Below are 17,460 nucleotides of genomic sequence, written 5' to 3'. Positions count from 1 at the left end.
ACATCATTAATAAGGAAAGGAAGTCCCGATGTGAGACTATTCTCCATGTATTTTCTTATATAACATTAATTAACAATTAATATTATTTTATACTGATTTTGAATAATTAATTTCTCATTCATCCTTAATTGATTTTGAGTAAATTAATAGTCTAGATCCATCTACGTGAAACGTAAATTCCGATTTTGAAGTCAATTATGATTTTCATCAATTAATGACACCTTAATTTTTCACAAAATCATATTGATAAAGGCCAAATATCCAATAATTTTTTCCTTATTAATCCACAGTCACATATTGATCCATTTGAATCTTCAACTCGTACCAACTAAGTGTTTAAATTTATTTTTAAATGAATTAATAAAATTTTAATTTAATCTATTTAAATTATTTAATTGGATCCGATCTGATATATCTAAATTAATTACGTTAATAATCCAAGGGCAATTATTAAATTTCCGATGCAAATTTATTTAACAATAACTGATTTTGCGAATAGCAATTAACAATTATGAATTTAATAAGTGCATGATAAATTTAAATAATTCAGATTTATTTGGGTTTAAAGGTGAATCTAAGAAAATTGAAAAAGGAAAATAAAGTAGTTAAATATTTTAATTTAGTGAAATAAATTTGAGGATTGTACTTAACATAAGAGCTGATTTGTTGTTGAAGAGTTCTTTCTAATTTTGTAAACATCTTTGAACATTTGCAAGTGCATGAGCCTATTTAAGTGTGCGATACAAGCCCATTAAAGGTGGGTTGTGTCTAGCCCACTATGCCCGGGTTGCTATAACAATTTATGCATAGTCGCATGGATTGCATAATCACGATCTTGATTTGTAGAATCGTGAAGTATCAAATCCCTTCTAAAATGCATACTCATATGAGTTAAGTGATGTATTTATTTTCGATAAAGTTGAGATAATGTCTTTGTCTATAATGGTCATTGTAGTTTCTTGATTTATTTCTTTAGATAGTTGTAATACATTGAACGTATGAGATCGTTGGAATGACAGATTTCAAAGATATGATGCATTTATTAGATTTATTTAAAAAATATTTGTAATTGTCATTGTAATAGGTGAAATGCATGTACTGTTGGTACAACTAATTCAACTAATACATCACTGACCCCAATAAAAAAAATAATAATAATAATCCCAGTAGCCACATCTCTGGGGGTGGTCGAGATTGGTCCACAGAAGTTTCCCACCGACCACCAGGGTAAATCGGGACACTGACCCAATAAAAGCCTTTACATAAATTAGCATTACTTAATTTGTTCAACCAAAAGATAGTATATATGAAATGATTTATTATTATTCATTAAAATTCAAAATTAGTTTCTATTGACTTAAAAATTGAGTTCCTAACTTTTATCTTTGACAAGTTTTCAACCTTTTTCCTTGAAATGTACAATAGTATCTCTTTGGCAATCCATTAAATGATATAATGGAAACAAAAAAAAAACTCAAAAAATTTATGATGGTAAATATATTTAAATAAAAAATAAATTTAATGTCCATCAACGAAGCGAAATAGTAAAAATATCTAATTCACTATTGTTCAAAAATAATAAAACCTTCCATTTTAATCGGATACAATACAGACAAATGCATCAGTATTTGAATTTAATTAAGCAAAGAGCGTAATAATACTAACAGGATTAACATGATAATGTTAAACGTGATTTCTCTTCTCAATCTCAATGAGTGAGAGAAGCATGACGAAAGATAAGTTGGAAAAGGAAAAGAAGAGAAATTTTTAAAAATTTAATATTTTTATTTTATATTATATGAATAAAATTTTTTAATTCATGTTCTTTACTAATAAAATGGGAAAGTATCATAAAGAAAAAATGTAATAATAAGATATTGAAGAAGAATATATTAGATATTATAGAATAATAATATATGATTAAAAATAAATTTAAAATATTAAAAAGATAACTCTTTACGACTCCATCCATTAAAATCATAACGAAATCACATGGACTCCATCTTTTCTATCCTCTTAAAAAAACACATAAAATATGTATTAAATATATTAAAAATAACGAACCTCAATTTAAAAATTAGGCCCTAGGCATAGGTCTTAATAACCTACGCCTAAAGTCGGCCCCGCACAATAATAATAGTACGATTTGTTATCAAACACATTTCGCTTTCACAATAATATGGAAATTACAAGAATTGATTGTCGTTCTTAATAAATTTTAATGTTATAAACTCAAACTCAGTAGTTGAGTGAATAATACAAGTTTGCTTTTCTAATGTCTAGTTGTAACGATCCAACTAAATGTGGAATTATCAACATCAAATTTTGTTATCTAACTAGTTTTTACTTTTCCTTCAATAATTAAGAATCGATGTATCTTGATAGCTCACACACAACAAAAGTTATATTATTAGGACTCGAGCTCGACTAGGACGAACCATGCAAGACGCTTAGATCACGTGAAATCGCAACTGTTTGATCACTTGCAAATGTTCACCAATGAAGGGCCCCCAAAGTTTGTTTTGGTTAAACATTGAAATCAATAGACCTGTTCCTATCTAGATCAGTTTCTGGATGCGTCAACGACCCCTTAGTACCAGGATTAGATGAAATTGCGTGAAGAGATGACCGCGAGGCTGGAGGAACCTTGCAAACGCAGCAGTCGTGAGAAGGAAGGTCAGGGGATGCCCTGGCTCGACCACTCCAATGCTTAAGTCAGTCCGTGAGGAAGGAAAAAGGGAGAACAGAAGGAAAGTAAGAAGTTTCAAGTGTGAGAGCGCATACCCCTCCCTTGAAGGACAAACCTAATATATCTCTACAATGGGCGTCATGTCACGTCTTAAGTAAGGCATATGTCCTATCATCGGTAGAGATATTGTCAGAAGGAATGGAATGATCAGAGCATGTGGCTCATCATTAACTTGTGGCTGAAGGGTCATTTCACATACAACTGTCAAAGCATGACTAAGATTGATTGTGGGAATGTCGGAGGGGCATCATTAAACGCATGATGGGAGGAGTGGTCTTTAATGGAGCAAGGCAAGAGGGTTGAAGGTCATCAGAACCGGGTCAAAAGCTGAGTCCAAAAAGGAGTAACGCAACCAAGCCGACTAGGGGGATTGGGTCCTTATGAGGACTCGGCTCAGGTCTAGGAATCCGCATTCATGAGGACTTCGGGTGCGGTTTGCGGGGGGATTCGATTCGACCTTAGACTCGACTCGAGTCTAAGGTCAGAGAGGGGATTCGGCTCGAGCGTCTACGGGGATTCGACTCGAGTATCTGAGGGGATCCGGTTCGAATGTCCATGAGGATTCGGTTCGAGTATCCGACGGGATCCGGTCCGAGTGTCCACGGGGATTCGGCTCGAGGGCCGGCCCGGTTCACTGAAAAGGTAAATATATAAAGAAACTTGGGAGGTTGGAACCCTTCCCATGAAACGAGAGGTATCCAGAAATACATGTCACTCAAGCATAGATCACTCAACTGACTACCTCTCACAATCTAAATGCGGACAGCACCTCCCCTGTACACAGGAGGTGTCTGAGGCATGAATACATATCTTAGCACTCACACACAAAAGCCCCTACACATAGGGCTACAATAACACCAAGATACTACAGAAATATGACAAAAACTGAAAGCCACCACAAAAACACATCAATAGTCACACCAGCAAAACAAAACTCATCAACAGCCACATCCACAAGCACAGGCGAAAAATGCAGTAGCAGGCCACCTCCTCCTCAGGTGCATCTCCCAAGCATCTAGATGAAAGTAATCTGCCTCTCGAGTCCCATCATCAGCGATCCCTCCAGTCATCAGTCCATCAGCAGCTCCCGGAGTCCTCCACCTTTCGGTGGGATCATACTCCACCCAAAGAAGGGCAGCATCCTAAAATGCCATCACTTTTAGCAAGTGACCAGCTATAAACGGATTTATCAAGTCTTTACCGCGAGCCGTTTGCTGCGGACTAGATAGGCCTATGGTGGACCTATTCACCCTTGTGGGCTTTTTGGCAAAACCCCAGCCAAGAACGGATTTGCAACGTCTTTACCGCGAGCCGTTTGCTGCGGACTAGATGGATCATTTAGGTGGATCCATTCACCTTTATAGGTATACATCAAATGCAAGGTTACATACACACTCTCTCAATTACATAAGTACATCTCAGATGACTCTAAAACCCCACGTGAAAAGTCCCAAACGAAGAAAATTCCAAGAAGATAGCCCTTCAGTTCAGCATTCTGCCCGTTTGGACCTTGCTGCTCTCCTGCACGCAGTTGGAGCCCTTCCCCCATTTCTGCCCGCTTGGACCTTGCTTCTAACCCCCAAATTTTGTGTAGTTGTTCCCAACGTCCAGTGGAAGAAAATGGGGGAGGTGGTGGCCGGAAAAAATGGCCGGAGCAGCCTCCGACCGCTGAAAAACGTCCTTCACAGTGCTGGGCCAGAAAAACTGCTTGTTTGAAGCTTGCTGCACTCCAGATCATGTTTTGGAGCTCCCTCCAGCCCCATCCAACCTCTAAACCATCTCACCACAGCCCTGAGATCACCTGAAAGCCCCTAGGGTCGCCGAAGAGCACCCTTCCTCGTCAGATTCCTGTGGACACACCTAGCCATCGTGCAGGTCAACCTCCACAGCCCTTCTCCACTCACCATAGCATCCTCTCCCCACAGATTATGTTTGCCTTCAATCAATGAATCTATGGACATGCAATTGAATCTTCCGAAGCATGTGCTCGAGGTTCGGAACTTTCCCCTCAAATTTCTTCCTATTCCGAGCCTCCCAAATAACATAAACCAAGCAAGATAAGGCAAGATGACAGCTCTTGGCTTTGCGTCGCTTTCCCTTGCATCTTTGACCCAACTCCCTTAGCATTTCTTCTATCTTCCGGAATTCAAAAGTTATACTCAGCCATTGCTTCACCCTATCCCAAAGTCTTCGTGTGATTTGGCACTCAAAGAAAATATGTTCATTTGTTTCCGGTGCTTGTCCACATAACACGCACTCCTTCTGCATTTCATATGTCATTCTATCCGCGGTTCGAAGTTTCCCATTTGCAAGCAACCATAGGGTGAACCGATGCTTTGGCATCAACTCCGGCCTCCACACCATCGAGGCCCATGAAACCGCCGGGCGCTTGGGGCGAAAGAACTCGTATGCATTGGCAACCCCTTTCTTTGTTGATGTAAACCATTCAAGCAATAGCATGTTTGCCTCGCCTTGCCCTCCTCCACCTTGATGTATCTTGTGCCGAACCTCCAAAAGCCTTTTTATAAGTGGAGAATCTGCCTTCTTGACCTCCCATGCCCAAAAATCTGCCCTCTTCATGTAATGATGCTTTATCCATTGAATCCACAAAGAGTCCTTTCCTCCTTGAATCTCCCATAATGTTTTGCTTAGCAACGCCTCATTCCATGCATGTAGGTCTCGAATACCATAACCGCCTTCTTCTTTGGATAGGCACATTGATGTCCATGATGTAGGGGGGTGCTTTGATGACCAAACAAACCTCCGGCATATAGATTTGATCTTCTCAATGATGGCGCTTGGAATGGGCAGCATGGTGAGCCAAAAACACTCCACTCCTTGAAGCACCGATCTAACCAATTCTAACCTTCCGGCATATGAGAGAGTGTTCTTCGGCCAAGAGGTTATCCTTTTTGTAATGGCTTCGAGAAGGGGCCCATAATTTGATATTCGTAGCTTCTCCGCCGCCACCGGAATTCCCAAATAACGGAATGGAAAGGTACCTTCCTGAAAACCCGTGCTTTGAACCAACCTTCCCTTTGCATCCTCTTGTACACCGGCCATGTAAAGGTGAGATTTGCTTGGGTTGGCCCATAGGCCAGCTTCTTCTCCAAAACCTTTTAAGCAATCCGTGAGCACCTTGATGGAGGACTCATCCGCCCTGCAGAAAAGCATAAGGTCATCAGCGTATGCCAAGTGTGTGAGCCCCACCTCCTTGCACCTCGGATGGAAGTGAAATGTAGGCAATGAGGAGGCAACTTTCAATCTTCTAGAGAATATCTCGATGCAAAGCCCAAAAAGCAATGGTGAAATCGGGTCTCCCTGTCTGAGCCCACGCCTGCCACTGAAGAAGCCATATATTCCGCCATTAACTGACACTGAGTATGTAACTGTGGTGATACACTGACTGATCCATCCTCTGAACTGACTGGGGAAACCAAGGCCCTCAAGGGCACCCATGATGAACTCCCAGTTCACTGAATCAAAAGCCTTCTTCAAATCCACCTTTAGCATGCATCTCGGGGAGATTCTTTTGCGTGCATATCGCCGTAGGAGCTCCTGGGTCAAGTGTATGTTATCTGCTATAGAACGCCCCTGGATAAAAGCTACCTGTGCCGGATCCAATAAGTAATCCAAAACTTCCGTCAACCGCCTTGCAATAATCTTGGCGATTACCTTGTAGAAAACATTGCAACAAGAAATGGGTCTAAAATCAGAAACTCCTGAGGCATGATCTTTCTTCGGTATCAGATATATGAGTGAGTGATTCCACTGCTTTAGAAGCTGCCCCGTTTGAAAGAACTCTTGAATTGCCGCTAAGAAATCCGGTTCTATCACCTCCCATGCCGATGTGAAGAACTTAGCCCCGTACCCATCCGGCCCCGGCGCCTTGTCCCACCCAATATCATGTAGGGCCGCTTTGATTTCCTCCTTTGTCAACCAATTTTACCAAATTCACAGCTTGTCCCTCTGTTAGTTTCCGCCCCGAAATGTCTTCAATCATCAAAGGTCGGCACCTCTCCGAAGATCCCAAAAGTGAGTGGTAGAAAGCAACAAATTCCTCCGCAACTTCACCCATACTTGTGGTTCTTTCCCCATTTTGCTTGATTAGCGTTGTGATGGCATGCCTCTTGTTGTTTCTTTTAACCACATCATGGAAAAATCTTGTGCATCTATCCGAGCTACGAAGATAAGTATGCTTTGCTCTTTGTTGATAATACATCTTTTCCGCCTCCATGAGCAACACCGCTTTTTTCCTTATGTCACCATAGTTGGTTGGGGCCGGTTCACCTTCAAGGATCCCTCTTTGCATGTCTTCCAAAGTGTCCTTAGCCCTCTTTGCTTTTTCTGAAATATGCTCAAAATGCTCCTTATTAAGCTTCCTCAAAATCCCCTTCAACCGTAGTAGCTTTCCTTTGAGTTTGTATTGGGCCGTGCCTTCTATAGGAGCTGCCCAAGAGTCCCGGACCACTGTTTTGAAGTCTTTGTGAAGCGCCCACATATTCAAAAACTTAAAAGGCCGGTTGGGAGGTCGATCCTTGTCCATGATGTGAATAATGGCTGCCGAGTGATCAGAAAGGCAACCCGGCGCAGTGAACTCTGCATGGGAATCAAACTCATCCATCAACCAATATGCATTAACCATTGCCCTGTCCAACTTTGAAGAAACCATCCCATTCGTCCAAGTGAGGCGGCAACCCACTGATCGAAGATCTTCTAGCCCACAAGCTTGAACCAAAGCTTGTAGATCCCGCATTTCATAATTTGTGACCGGCACTCCACCTTCTTTGTCTTCAATTGATAGGATGGAATTGAAATCACCAAGAATCATCCATGGTTCACTCGTGTTGTCCCCTATTTGCATCATCTCCTCCCATAAAATTCTCCTCGCAACGATGGAATGAAGCCCATACAAGAAAGTCACCAAGTACTTCCTTCCTGAAACCCGACATCCAATGTGACAATGGATGAACTGCTCATGCACTGTAATAACCTCCAAATCAACCTGCTGGAAATCCCACAACAACAAAATCCTCCCATGGTTAGAAAATTCAAAGTTGTGAGCATGCCCCATACCTGCAAACTTCCTTTGCATCATGGCGGACAAGCTGTCCAAACTTAATTTCGTCTCAAGGAGAGCCATGACTTGAATGTCTTTTTGCTTGATGATGTGCCGCACCCCCTCCTGCTTTAGAGGCCTATGGAGGCCTCTAATATTCCATGAAGCAATCCTCATTGAACACCATTTCGGGCTGCTCGCGCCCGTAGTTGGCGACCCGTGTGCTGGATATTCCTTCTATTGCGTTCCGTCCTTCCGTTGGGTCCGGTTGATGCTTGAAAGGTCTCCAAACCGGTGGGAGAAGCACCCCTTGTGTGGGTATGATCCGTAGATGCAGCCGTAGATGAACTCCCCTCGCTAGAAACCTCATTCACCTCCGAATTGGACTGCTCACGCACTTGATGATCAGTCTGCCCTGTTTGTTTATCAATCTGTCCAGAATTTTGTTGATCTCGCTGTGGGGGGCTGCTTTGATCTCCCTGCTCATCCTGCTGTGAAACCACATCAGGAAACTGTGGTTGCACGTGTGGAGTGTCCTGATTTGGCCATTCATCAGTTGGAGGAAGCTCAAACGCCAACGGACTGTGCACTTCCACGATTGCTAACGCATCCGAGTTGCCAACTTGCTGCTCTTCCTCTTGTTGCTGCCCTTGCTGCGATTGTTGGCGTGGACGCCATCTGTATCTGGACCTGTTGCGTGGCCTAGCTGACCTCGATCTCATCCTTGCTGCCCTTTGAAATTCTGCCTGATTTGGGACCTCCCGAGCAGCCCCATTTTCCTGCTGCGCAGCCTGTTTATCATTCAGCCCGCAATTTTCCCTCCGATGTCCTAGTCTTTGACAATTCTCACAGAAGTCCGGCATCATCTCATAGATAACCTGAAGATCCAACTGTACTCCAGTAGGTAGGGTAATCGGGACCTCCCGCACTCGTTTCCCAAAAACAGGGATCTCCACCATCATCCTCGCATAACCGAGCCTCTCCCTAGTACGTGTCAAGCGGTCCGTGTAGAGGGGCTTGCCCACCTCCGAACCAATCCGACTAAGGACTGTTTGTGACCAACAGTCCGGGGGAAGGCCATGAATCTGAATCCACGCAGGTACATATCTCCCATCCTCATTGAATAAAAAACATCTCGGCATTAACTTTAGAAAGATCGGAATGCCAAAAGCAAAATATGGCCCTCCATTCAGCACCTTATCTCTATCCTGTTGCGTATCAAACCGAAACACCACCCATCCTGATTTGTGCATGAAATACTTGTAGCGAACTCTCCATCGATTAGCTATGAATTGAACCCCGTTCTTACCCGGATGCCCGCCCATGAAGCAACCAACTAAGCAAAAGCCTATTGTGTCCTCAACGGTGCCAATATCCTCATATCCAAATGCTATCCTTTCCCCCTTCGCCTCATATTGGTCAAGGTTCATTGTGGGCTTGGTTTTCCGATTATCCTTGAACAATTCAGCCCAAGATTTCTTGCTCTGAAACTGCTGCCGGAGACCTTCTGCCCGCTGTTCATGAGCCCCTGCATCCTGCCGCTCAAACTGCTCAGTACCAATCTGTTCCTTAGCATTTCCACCTGCATTTTCCTGGACATTTTGATCCGCCTCTTCAACCATATGTGGCTGAGCTTCCTGCGTATCCAACCCTCCAGCAATCCCTCCCTGGTTCCTTGTTGTTTGGGTGCCATGGACTGCCCGAAATTCCCTGTTCCTGCGAGAAACCCCTGCTGCTTCTACCGTTTCTGTCCGCTGCCCACTTCCGCCTCCTTCTCCTGCTGTCGTCGCCCCTTTCTCAAGTGGTGGCCGGAGTTCCCTTGCCGGAGTAGGGAGTGCAGCCTCAGGTGGCCCTCTGAGATCACCTGTTGAAGAAAAATCACCAGCTATGTCCGCTGCTCTTTGATTCACAGTAGGAGAAGTTTGCTGATTAGTCTTCCCTTGACCTGTTATCCTTTGATCTCCACCCTCTATTTCAGTCTCTATTGTCTCCAAATGATCTTGATCCTCCAGCTCATCCAAAAGGTGAGAAATCCCTACCCTTTCCTCCCTTTGAGGATCTTGACCGTCCACATGGGATGCCATGTCCGCATGGTTCTGCTCCAAGTCCTCATCCACCTCAACTTCAAGTGCCACTTGTCTTGCAATCTTTTGTGCTGACCTGTCTTTATTCTTTTTCCTTTTTTCCTTGTTCTTTCCCATTTAGACAGCTGGTTCTAGGGAAGATGCATGCCACCCAAGCCACCCAATGGAAGAAATGCAAGCAACCAACGTGCAGCTGCCTCCCCACCGCCCAATGAGCTGCCTCCTTACTTCCTAATGAGCTGTTAATGGTGTTGGAGCTGCTGCCACCGCCCAGAATGCTATCTCCACTTGGCACTTGGTTTGTGGTGACCTGTGGCGGCTGTTGACCAGTGCCTGGCCGGAGGATGGCCGGAAGTTGGCCGGAAGTGGCCGGAAATGAAGAAAACCCCAAGAAGACAGCCCTGCAGATCAGGAGGCTGCCAGTTGGACCTTGCTGCGCTTTTACAAGCGGTTGGAGCCCTTCCCCCTTTCGTTTGGCCCCCAAATTTTGTGTGGGCGTTCCCAACCTCCAGTGGGAGAGAGTGGGGGAGGTTGTGGCCGGAGAAGATGGCCGGAGCAGCCTCCGACCACCGAAAAACGTCCTTCTTAGTGCTGTGGCCAGAAAAGCTGCTTGTTTGATGCTTGGTGCCCTCTGGAACGTTTTTGGAGCTCCCTCCAGCCTCGTCCAACCTCTAAACCACCTTACCACGCCCTTGTGATCGTTGAAAAGCCCCTAGAATCGCCGGAGAGCACCCTTCCTCGCCGGAAAGATACCTAACATACCACACAAACATGCACCACACCGTGCAACACTACCATGGCATCACATCCCATGCCATGCACACACACTACAACGTTATCATGAACACAATGATCAAGAACATTTGTGGAACATTTTCCACTTACAACACAAACCATAACATGCTCTATTATCATAACAACAACCTCAAGTAAACATATCCTGCAGCTCACCATGAGGATCCGCCCAGCTTGCTTTAGCTTCGGTAAAATCCAGCATCTCCAAGTTGTGCACGTGCCTTTGAGAACAGCAACACATCAAACCTCCGAAGCATCCAGCAGCAATCCATCATGTTACCCTTGTCCTCCAGCATGCCGTCCACCATGCTGCCAAGGTTGAGGGCGCCTTCCAGCCATCATTTGAGCAACATCCACAAACCGAAACACATGAATCTGAACTTTCCGGAATAGCCAGCATACATCCGGAACAACATTGTGAAACCGACATTTGTTTCTAGCCTCCCATATATAGTATATTGAGCTTGAGATGCCTAGATGGCGTGCTTTCATTTTCCACGTGTGCCCCTTGTAATGTTCCGCAAAAATCTGTTGTAACTCCTCAAAAGATCTGAAATCATGTTGTATTTCCAGCCATTGTTTTACCTTGCACCAAAGTTCACAAGCCACCGGACACTCAAAGAAAACATGTTGGTTTGATTCTACTTGTTTCCGGCACATATCACACTCCTTGTTTGGCTCATACTCCATTCTATCTTTGGTCCTCAACCTCCCTTGCGCTAGCATCCATAGCGCAAAACGGTGCTTTGGCATGATTTCCGGCCTCCACACCATTGCTTTCCATGTTACCTCCGGCTCCCTACCTTTGAAGAAGTTGTATGCATTTGTAACTCCATTTTCAGCTCCGGCAAACCATTCAATCAGCTTCATATTAGCAGCCCCAACATCACTTGATCCCTCTAACAACTTGCTTCGAATCTCCAATAGCCGCTTGATTAGGGGTGAATCCGAATCCTTCTTTGCCATGCCCAAAAATCTGCTCCTTTCATGTAATGTTGCTTTACCCATTTAACCCAAAGAGAGTCCTTATTTGCTTGGATGTTCCATAGTAGTTTGCACAACAATGCTTCATTCCATGCTAAGAGGTCCCTAAGACCATAGCCCCCATCTTGTTTAGGTGAACAAATCTTTGACCATGCAATGGGCGGGTGTTTTGAGGACCACACAAAATTCCGGCAAATAGCTTTTATCTTATCAATGACACCACTAGGAGTAGGGAGCATGGAAAGCCAAAAACATTCCATACCTTGGAGGACCGTACCTACAAGCTCCAAGCGACCGGCATAAGAAAGAGTGTGCTTCGGCCATGAGTTGATCTTCCTTGTGATGGCTTCAAGTAGTGGCCCATAGTTTGCTATTCTTAGCTTCTCCGCCGCTAAAGGAATGCCAAGATATCTAAATGGAAATTTGCCTTCCGAAAAGCCCATAATTTGCAATAAACGCATCTTCAAGTTATTGTCCACACCCGCCATGTATACTTGTGTCTTTTGTGGGTTTGCCCTAAGGCCCGAGATGTTACCAAAATGATTCATACAATCCACTAAGTGTTGGGTCGATGTCTCATCCGCTCTACAAAATAACATTAAATCATCGGCATACACTAAATGTGTGATGCCCACCTCCTTACACATAGGATGAAAGTGAAAAGTAGGCAACATGGAATTCTCCTTTAGCTTCCTTGAGAGAACCTCTATGCACAGGCCGAATAGGAGGGGAGAGAGTGGATCACCTTGCCGTAGCCCCCTTTTTCCACTAAAGAAACCATATACACCACCATTCAATGATATAGAATAGGATACCGTGGAGATACACTCCTTAATCCAACCACAAAATCGTTGGGGAAAACCTTTTACATTTTGTCTTCCACCTTGATGATTGCCAAGACAAAAATATGGAATGATTTATTTTCTTTATTTTATCAATCACCACTTGGCAAATTGACAGAGACCCATAGTTTCCTCAGCCACACAGTTAAGACTGCCTCATAGGAAACTATCTAAGAAACTCTTTCTCCTGGATGACTCCATGATTCTCGTGCAATGTTTGAATCAATCATTATGCGAAAATCTATTGGTTCCATCACTGTATGCCAAACAATCTGTATGGTGTTAGAATGGTCAGATGAAATGGTAGCGATCCTACTGATGAGAGTTGTCGTCGATAAGTTCAAATTTCCTTCATACCACTCTTTCTTAGATTCTTTACTCTTTGCAAGGTGGTCGGATCTCAGGGTCCCTTACTCAACTGGGATTACAAAAACTTAGGCAGCTGGCATTCCTTATTGTCAAATGTAATCCTTCTCTCCTAGTGTTATGCTGTATGTCATCAGCATTGTTCCATACCAATTTTATCTCATCAGTTGTAAATTTTCACCTTTTAGCTGATTGACCACAGATTTGGAAGTTAGGATGAGACGACTATTTTAGAGGCTGTACTAAGATGGTTTGGTGAGAAGCTTCTGATATGATATGAAGAAGCGACTATCTTTCGCACAGCATAGGCAGACCCTTAACTGGGTGTAGCTTAACTATGGTGAATATGATTGCCCAAGACAGAACATGACAAAATAGTTTAACTTTTGAATGTCTTAACCACCTAAATTTTAGGCGCTAAAGACAATTCCTAAGGCTGAATTAACAACATAAGTATGAGAAGATGTTGACTGCCTGTGTAACAAAGAAATCTCATCCATTCAAATCAATAATGATGCCAACAATCACTTCCTAGCATTCACACAATACATATGTTTTCGAAAATTGTAACCAGTAACCAGACAATCAGCAAAATAGCCAAACGGTACATGATTACAGAGGTAAATCCGGATTCAACAATAAGAGAATGATATGAAGAAGAAATTATCTTTCTCTTAGTATAGGATGAACAATAATCAGGTGGAGAAGTAGCTTAACTATGGTGAAATGATCACTCAAAGCAAAATGCGACAAGATAGTTTAATTTTTGAAGATCCAAACAACCTCAATTTTGGTAGTAATTTCATCGACTGACTTAACAAAGTAAGTGTGGGAAGATGTTTGGTAGAAGAAATATCAACCATGAAAAGCAATAATGACACCAATCATTTCTAGTATTCACATAGTACATAGTTTCTGGAAATTGTAGCCAGTAACCAGATCAATCCAGAAAAATAACCAAACTATACACGTGACTACGCAGACAAATTCAGATAGAACAATGAGAGAATTTTTCATGCAAAGCTGTGGATATATTTATTGTTTCAGGAAGAAGAACATACCAATGAGGTAGCCATGGCCGTCAAATTTTGTCAAGCTTGTCCATCTTTACGACAGGGTTTGCCTTGGAGATCGCCTCCTGGCCAGAGGCCTTGTAGTCGAAGGTACAATCGTGCTCATCGGAGTACCTGTGCACAGAACAGAACACCTCCCCGCAACGGCACATAAACCCCATCAATCCCACCTTCTTATTGCAGTAACCGCAACGATTCTTCGGCGGCGCGGCAGAGCTCTCTGACGCCGCATCCCCATGCCCGCCCAAGCTCGCAGATCCAGCGTCGATCGCGTCGGCTACGATCGGCTTCTCTTCGAGCAGTTTTGGATCAACGGCCAGCGGGATTGCGAGCGTCTCCATCGACGCCTTGGATTTAGTCAAGTAGTAGTCCTTGTAGCATTTGGAGCAGAGGTTGTTCGTCGCGGGGCTTCCGAAGAAGCCGCAGTTGTTGGCGCACAGGATCGGGATGTTGGGGGGCTCGAACTCCGACTTCTCCGCCGCCTCCCTTTTCTGCCGTTCCTGCTCCATGCTGGAAGGAGAAGAACCCTAACTGCGATGCGCCGCCTCTCGAGGCCCCCGATCGATGGGAATCGAGGACAATCGGCGATGTCGAGGAGGATCTATTGAGAAGCTGACCATGGCGTTCTAATCAGTTGCTGACCATTGCAGGCCCATTAACTCTTCCGGCCCGTTAAGGATGTACATGTAAAGGTTCATTATTCGTTCAAAATATCTCATTGGTGTAAAATATTTTTCAAAAAATAGATTGATAAAATATTTTTTTAAGGGTAGAAATAAAAAAAATAGAATGTTGTTTATTTTTGTTACCGTAATAATAGGGTTCTGTGAAGTAAGAAGAGGGAAAAGGTAAAGGAAAAGAAAAACAAAAAAATTACAATTTTCATGATTTTATTACAAAAATACCACTCAAATTTTAAGTGCCTCAAAAATTACATTTTGATGCATTTTAACTAAAATGCCTCATTAGATAGTGTCTTCTAAAATCATTTTTCTTGTAGTGTATCAAAATAAATTGATAAAAGTAAAAGATACAAAAGGGATTTGATATAAATATCAAAATAAAATTTAAATATATCAATAATTAAAATAGATTGCACTTAATATTTTTATATTATGATTTAATTTTTCATTAATATAATTCATTATCATAAATAATTTAATATGCTATTTTAATATTTAAAAGGGCAAGCGCGCAGTGGTTAAGTCGGCCGGGTGTAGGGAATTGGAAGCGCGGGTCTAGGGGTTTTAGAAGCGCGTAGTGGAAGAAATATTTGGAGGGAGCTTCCAAAACCGTTGTTATAGCTTCCAAAACCGTTGTTGAAAGCGCAAATAGACAACGATTTTAAATTGTTGTTATAGCTTCCAAAATCGTTGTTGAAAGCGCACATAGACAACGGTTTTCAAACCGTTGTCGTAGTCTTCAAAAACCGTTGTTAAAAGCGCACATAGACAACGGTTTTAAAACCGTTGTTGTATCCTCCAAAAACTGTTGTCGTAGTCTCCAATCAACCTCTCAAAGACAACGAAAATATACAACGGTTTTAAATTGTTGTTATAGCTTCCAAAACCGTTGTTGAAAGCGCAAATAGACATCGGTTTTAAAATGTTGTTATAGCTTCCAAAACCGTTGTTGAAAGCGCAAATAGACAACGGTTTTCAAACCGTTGTCGTAGTCTTCAAAAATCGTTGTTGAAAGCGCACATAAACATCGATTTTAAAACCGTTATTGTAGCCTCCAAAAATCGTTGTCGTAGGCTCCAACCGATGTCTCAAAGACATCGGTTTTTGTTAAAACTGTTGTTAAAAACCGATTTTCTTGTAGTAAATGACATCGGTTTTGACATAAAACCGATGTCTTTTCTTGAGTGTTGTTAAAGACGGATTTTCTTGTAGTTTGGTTATTGTTTCAATGAGCTTCTATTCAAATAAACACTAAGGATTTGTCACAATCTCTTTTCTATATTCTCATAGCCTTGTCTACAGCATTATATTCATGTTACAGGGGCACAACTTACCAGGAGGAATGAATTCGATGTTAAATAGTCTTATGGAGTTAGTCAAATGCTGAGGAAGGAAGAGTTTGTATCGGATGATATAAAAACTAGAATGGATCTTAGAGGTACCAACAGTTCAGTAAAGGACTTGCAAAGAGGGAAATGTACTTCTCTGGAAACGGAACATGTAGAATCAAACTTGAACAAAGTAAATGCTTTATCTCAATATAACACTTCTAAAGGAGACGATCAGCTGCCACCTTATGAGGCTTGTATCTCTACAAACCTACTCTGCCTCCCTCACCTAAAGATTAGCTCTATGGTTGATAGCTTCCACTGACAAGTGATGGGAACCCAAGATTCCCATGCCCTTCTTCCAAGGCACACCTAGTGGAAGGCTTCCCTCTCCCTCTCACGGAGGTCTGCACCATTTCCAAAATGGCACCATTTCCCTTGCAATGCAATGCAGTTCATGTATTGATAGTTTAAGATGATAAGAGTTACAAGTAAAAGTCTTATTTGTAAACTTTTTTAGAAAATGAGTGTCTGCCTATCTGGATCTTTTGGAATTTCTCGTTCCAATTGTGCACAAAAGAAGTAAGATATAATCTTTATTTCTATGGGGCTTGGTTTGCTTTACAAATGCCCACATTGGATGTGTTAGCATATCACAAGGAATCAAGGAGAACAGGTTAACGGAGCATTTAATATGAACAAGAAAATTTACAAAATGCAGAACAAACCGAAACTACCAACTCAAATAAATTAGCATGCATTCTTCGCATTTAAATAATAAACAACAAAAACTCCAACTGATAGTTTCAGAAGAACAAAGGTGATAATGACGCTACACAAGTTGGATAACTATAATCTTAGAAGACTATGACAGTCAAAGATAGTTACAAGTATATTTGTAGAAACAGTTCCTTGATCATGTCACAGCGTGGCTCTAAAGCATTGCAACCACTGTCATTTAATACATTCAAGTATTCTACAGTATGACAAGGTACAAACATCACTGGGCTAAACCTTTAAGAGCTGAAAAAAATTTATATTGCATTTCAATTTAACACTTATAGTCTACAGTATGACAAGGTACAAAAAATAACAAAAGTCAAGCAACATGAGCAAAATCTAACTACCTTAGATAAACATATTTATTGTTCATGGACGAGACAAATAAGTATTAATTATGAGATAAACATATTTTAACAAAACAAGTAGTTTTCATTCATCGTTACAATCTAAATCATCAACATTAATATTTTCTTGATCCTCTTCATTAGACTCAGTTAGTTCAATAACCTCTTCACTGCTCGACATCTCTCTATCATCTATCTTCTGGTAAGATACATTAGTATCTACAATAAAACAGATGAATTTTAAATCTGAGAATCTACTAAATGTATCTCTACTTCTTCATTTTGAAATGTATCATGGTGTTGTACTATATTGGAGTTCGATATTTCTATGGTTGAACGAGCCTTTGTACGACAAACAGCTAACCATTCA

At 42.1% G+C, this 17,460-nt stretch overlaps 2 protein-coding genes across 2 annotated transcripts; both read right to left on the bottom strand.

Moving 5' to 3' along the window:
* Positions 1 to 10,963: 10,963 nt before the first annotated feature.
* On the bottom strand, positions 10,964 to 11,653 carry LOC141811452 (uncharacterized). Its single transcript, XM_074699485.1, has one exon. The coding sequence runs from the start codon at positions 11,651 to 11,653 to the stop codon at positions 10,964 to 10,966; it is 690 nt and encodes a 229-aa protein (XP_074555586.1).
* Positions 11,654 to 13,713: 2,060 nt separating this feature from the next.
* On the bottom strand, positions 13,714 to 14,533 carry LOC141811753 (zinc finger A20 and AN1 domain-containing stress-associated protein 6-like). The gene has a single exon (XM_074699805.1). It carries the CDS (start codon positions 14,459 to 14,461, stop codon positions 13,961 to 13,963), a length of 501 nt encoding a protein of 166 aa, XP_074555906.1. The 5' UTR covers positions 14,462 to 14,533; the 3' UTR covers positions 13,714 to 13,960.
* Between the last annotated feature and the right edge of the window lie 2,927 nt (positions 14,534 to 17,460).

This window comes from Curcuma longa, chromosome 17 (genome assembly GCF_044706935.1).
Source record: "Curcuma longa cultivar G26 ecotype Majalengka, Jawa Barat chromosome 17, ITB_CL_G26_1.1, whole genome shotgun sequence".
Classification (NCBI taxonomy): domain Eukaryota; kingdom Viridiplantae; phylum Streptophyta; class Magnoliopsida; order Zingiberales; family Zingiberaceae; genus Curcuma; species Curcuma longa.
This window is presented reverse-complemented; position numbering and strand designations above follow the sequence as displayed.

What these genes read in the sequence shown, in the direction of transcription:
- LOC141811452 (XM_074699485.1), bottom strand. Translation starts at nt 11,653, where the DNA reads ATGGCAAAGAAGGATTCGGATTCACCCCTAATCAAGCGGCTATTGGAG.
- LOC141811753 (XM_074699805.1), bottom strand. Translation starts at nt 14,461, where the DNA reads ATGGAGCAGGAACGGCAGAAAAGGGAGGCGGCGGAGAAGTCGGAGTTC.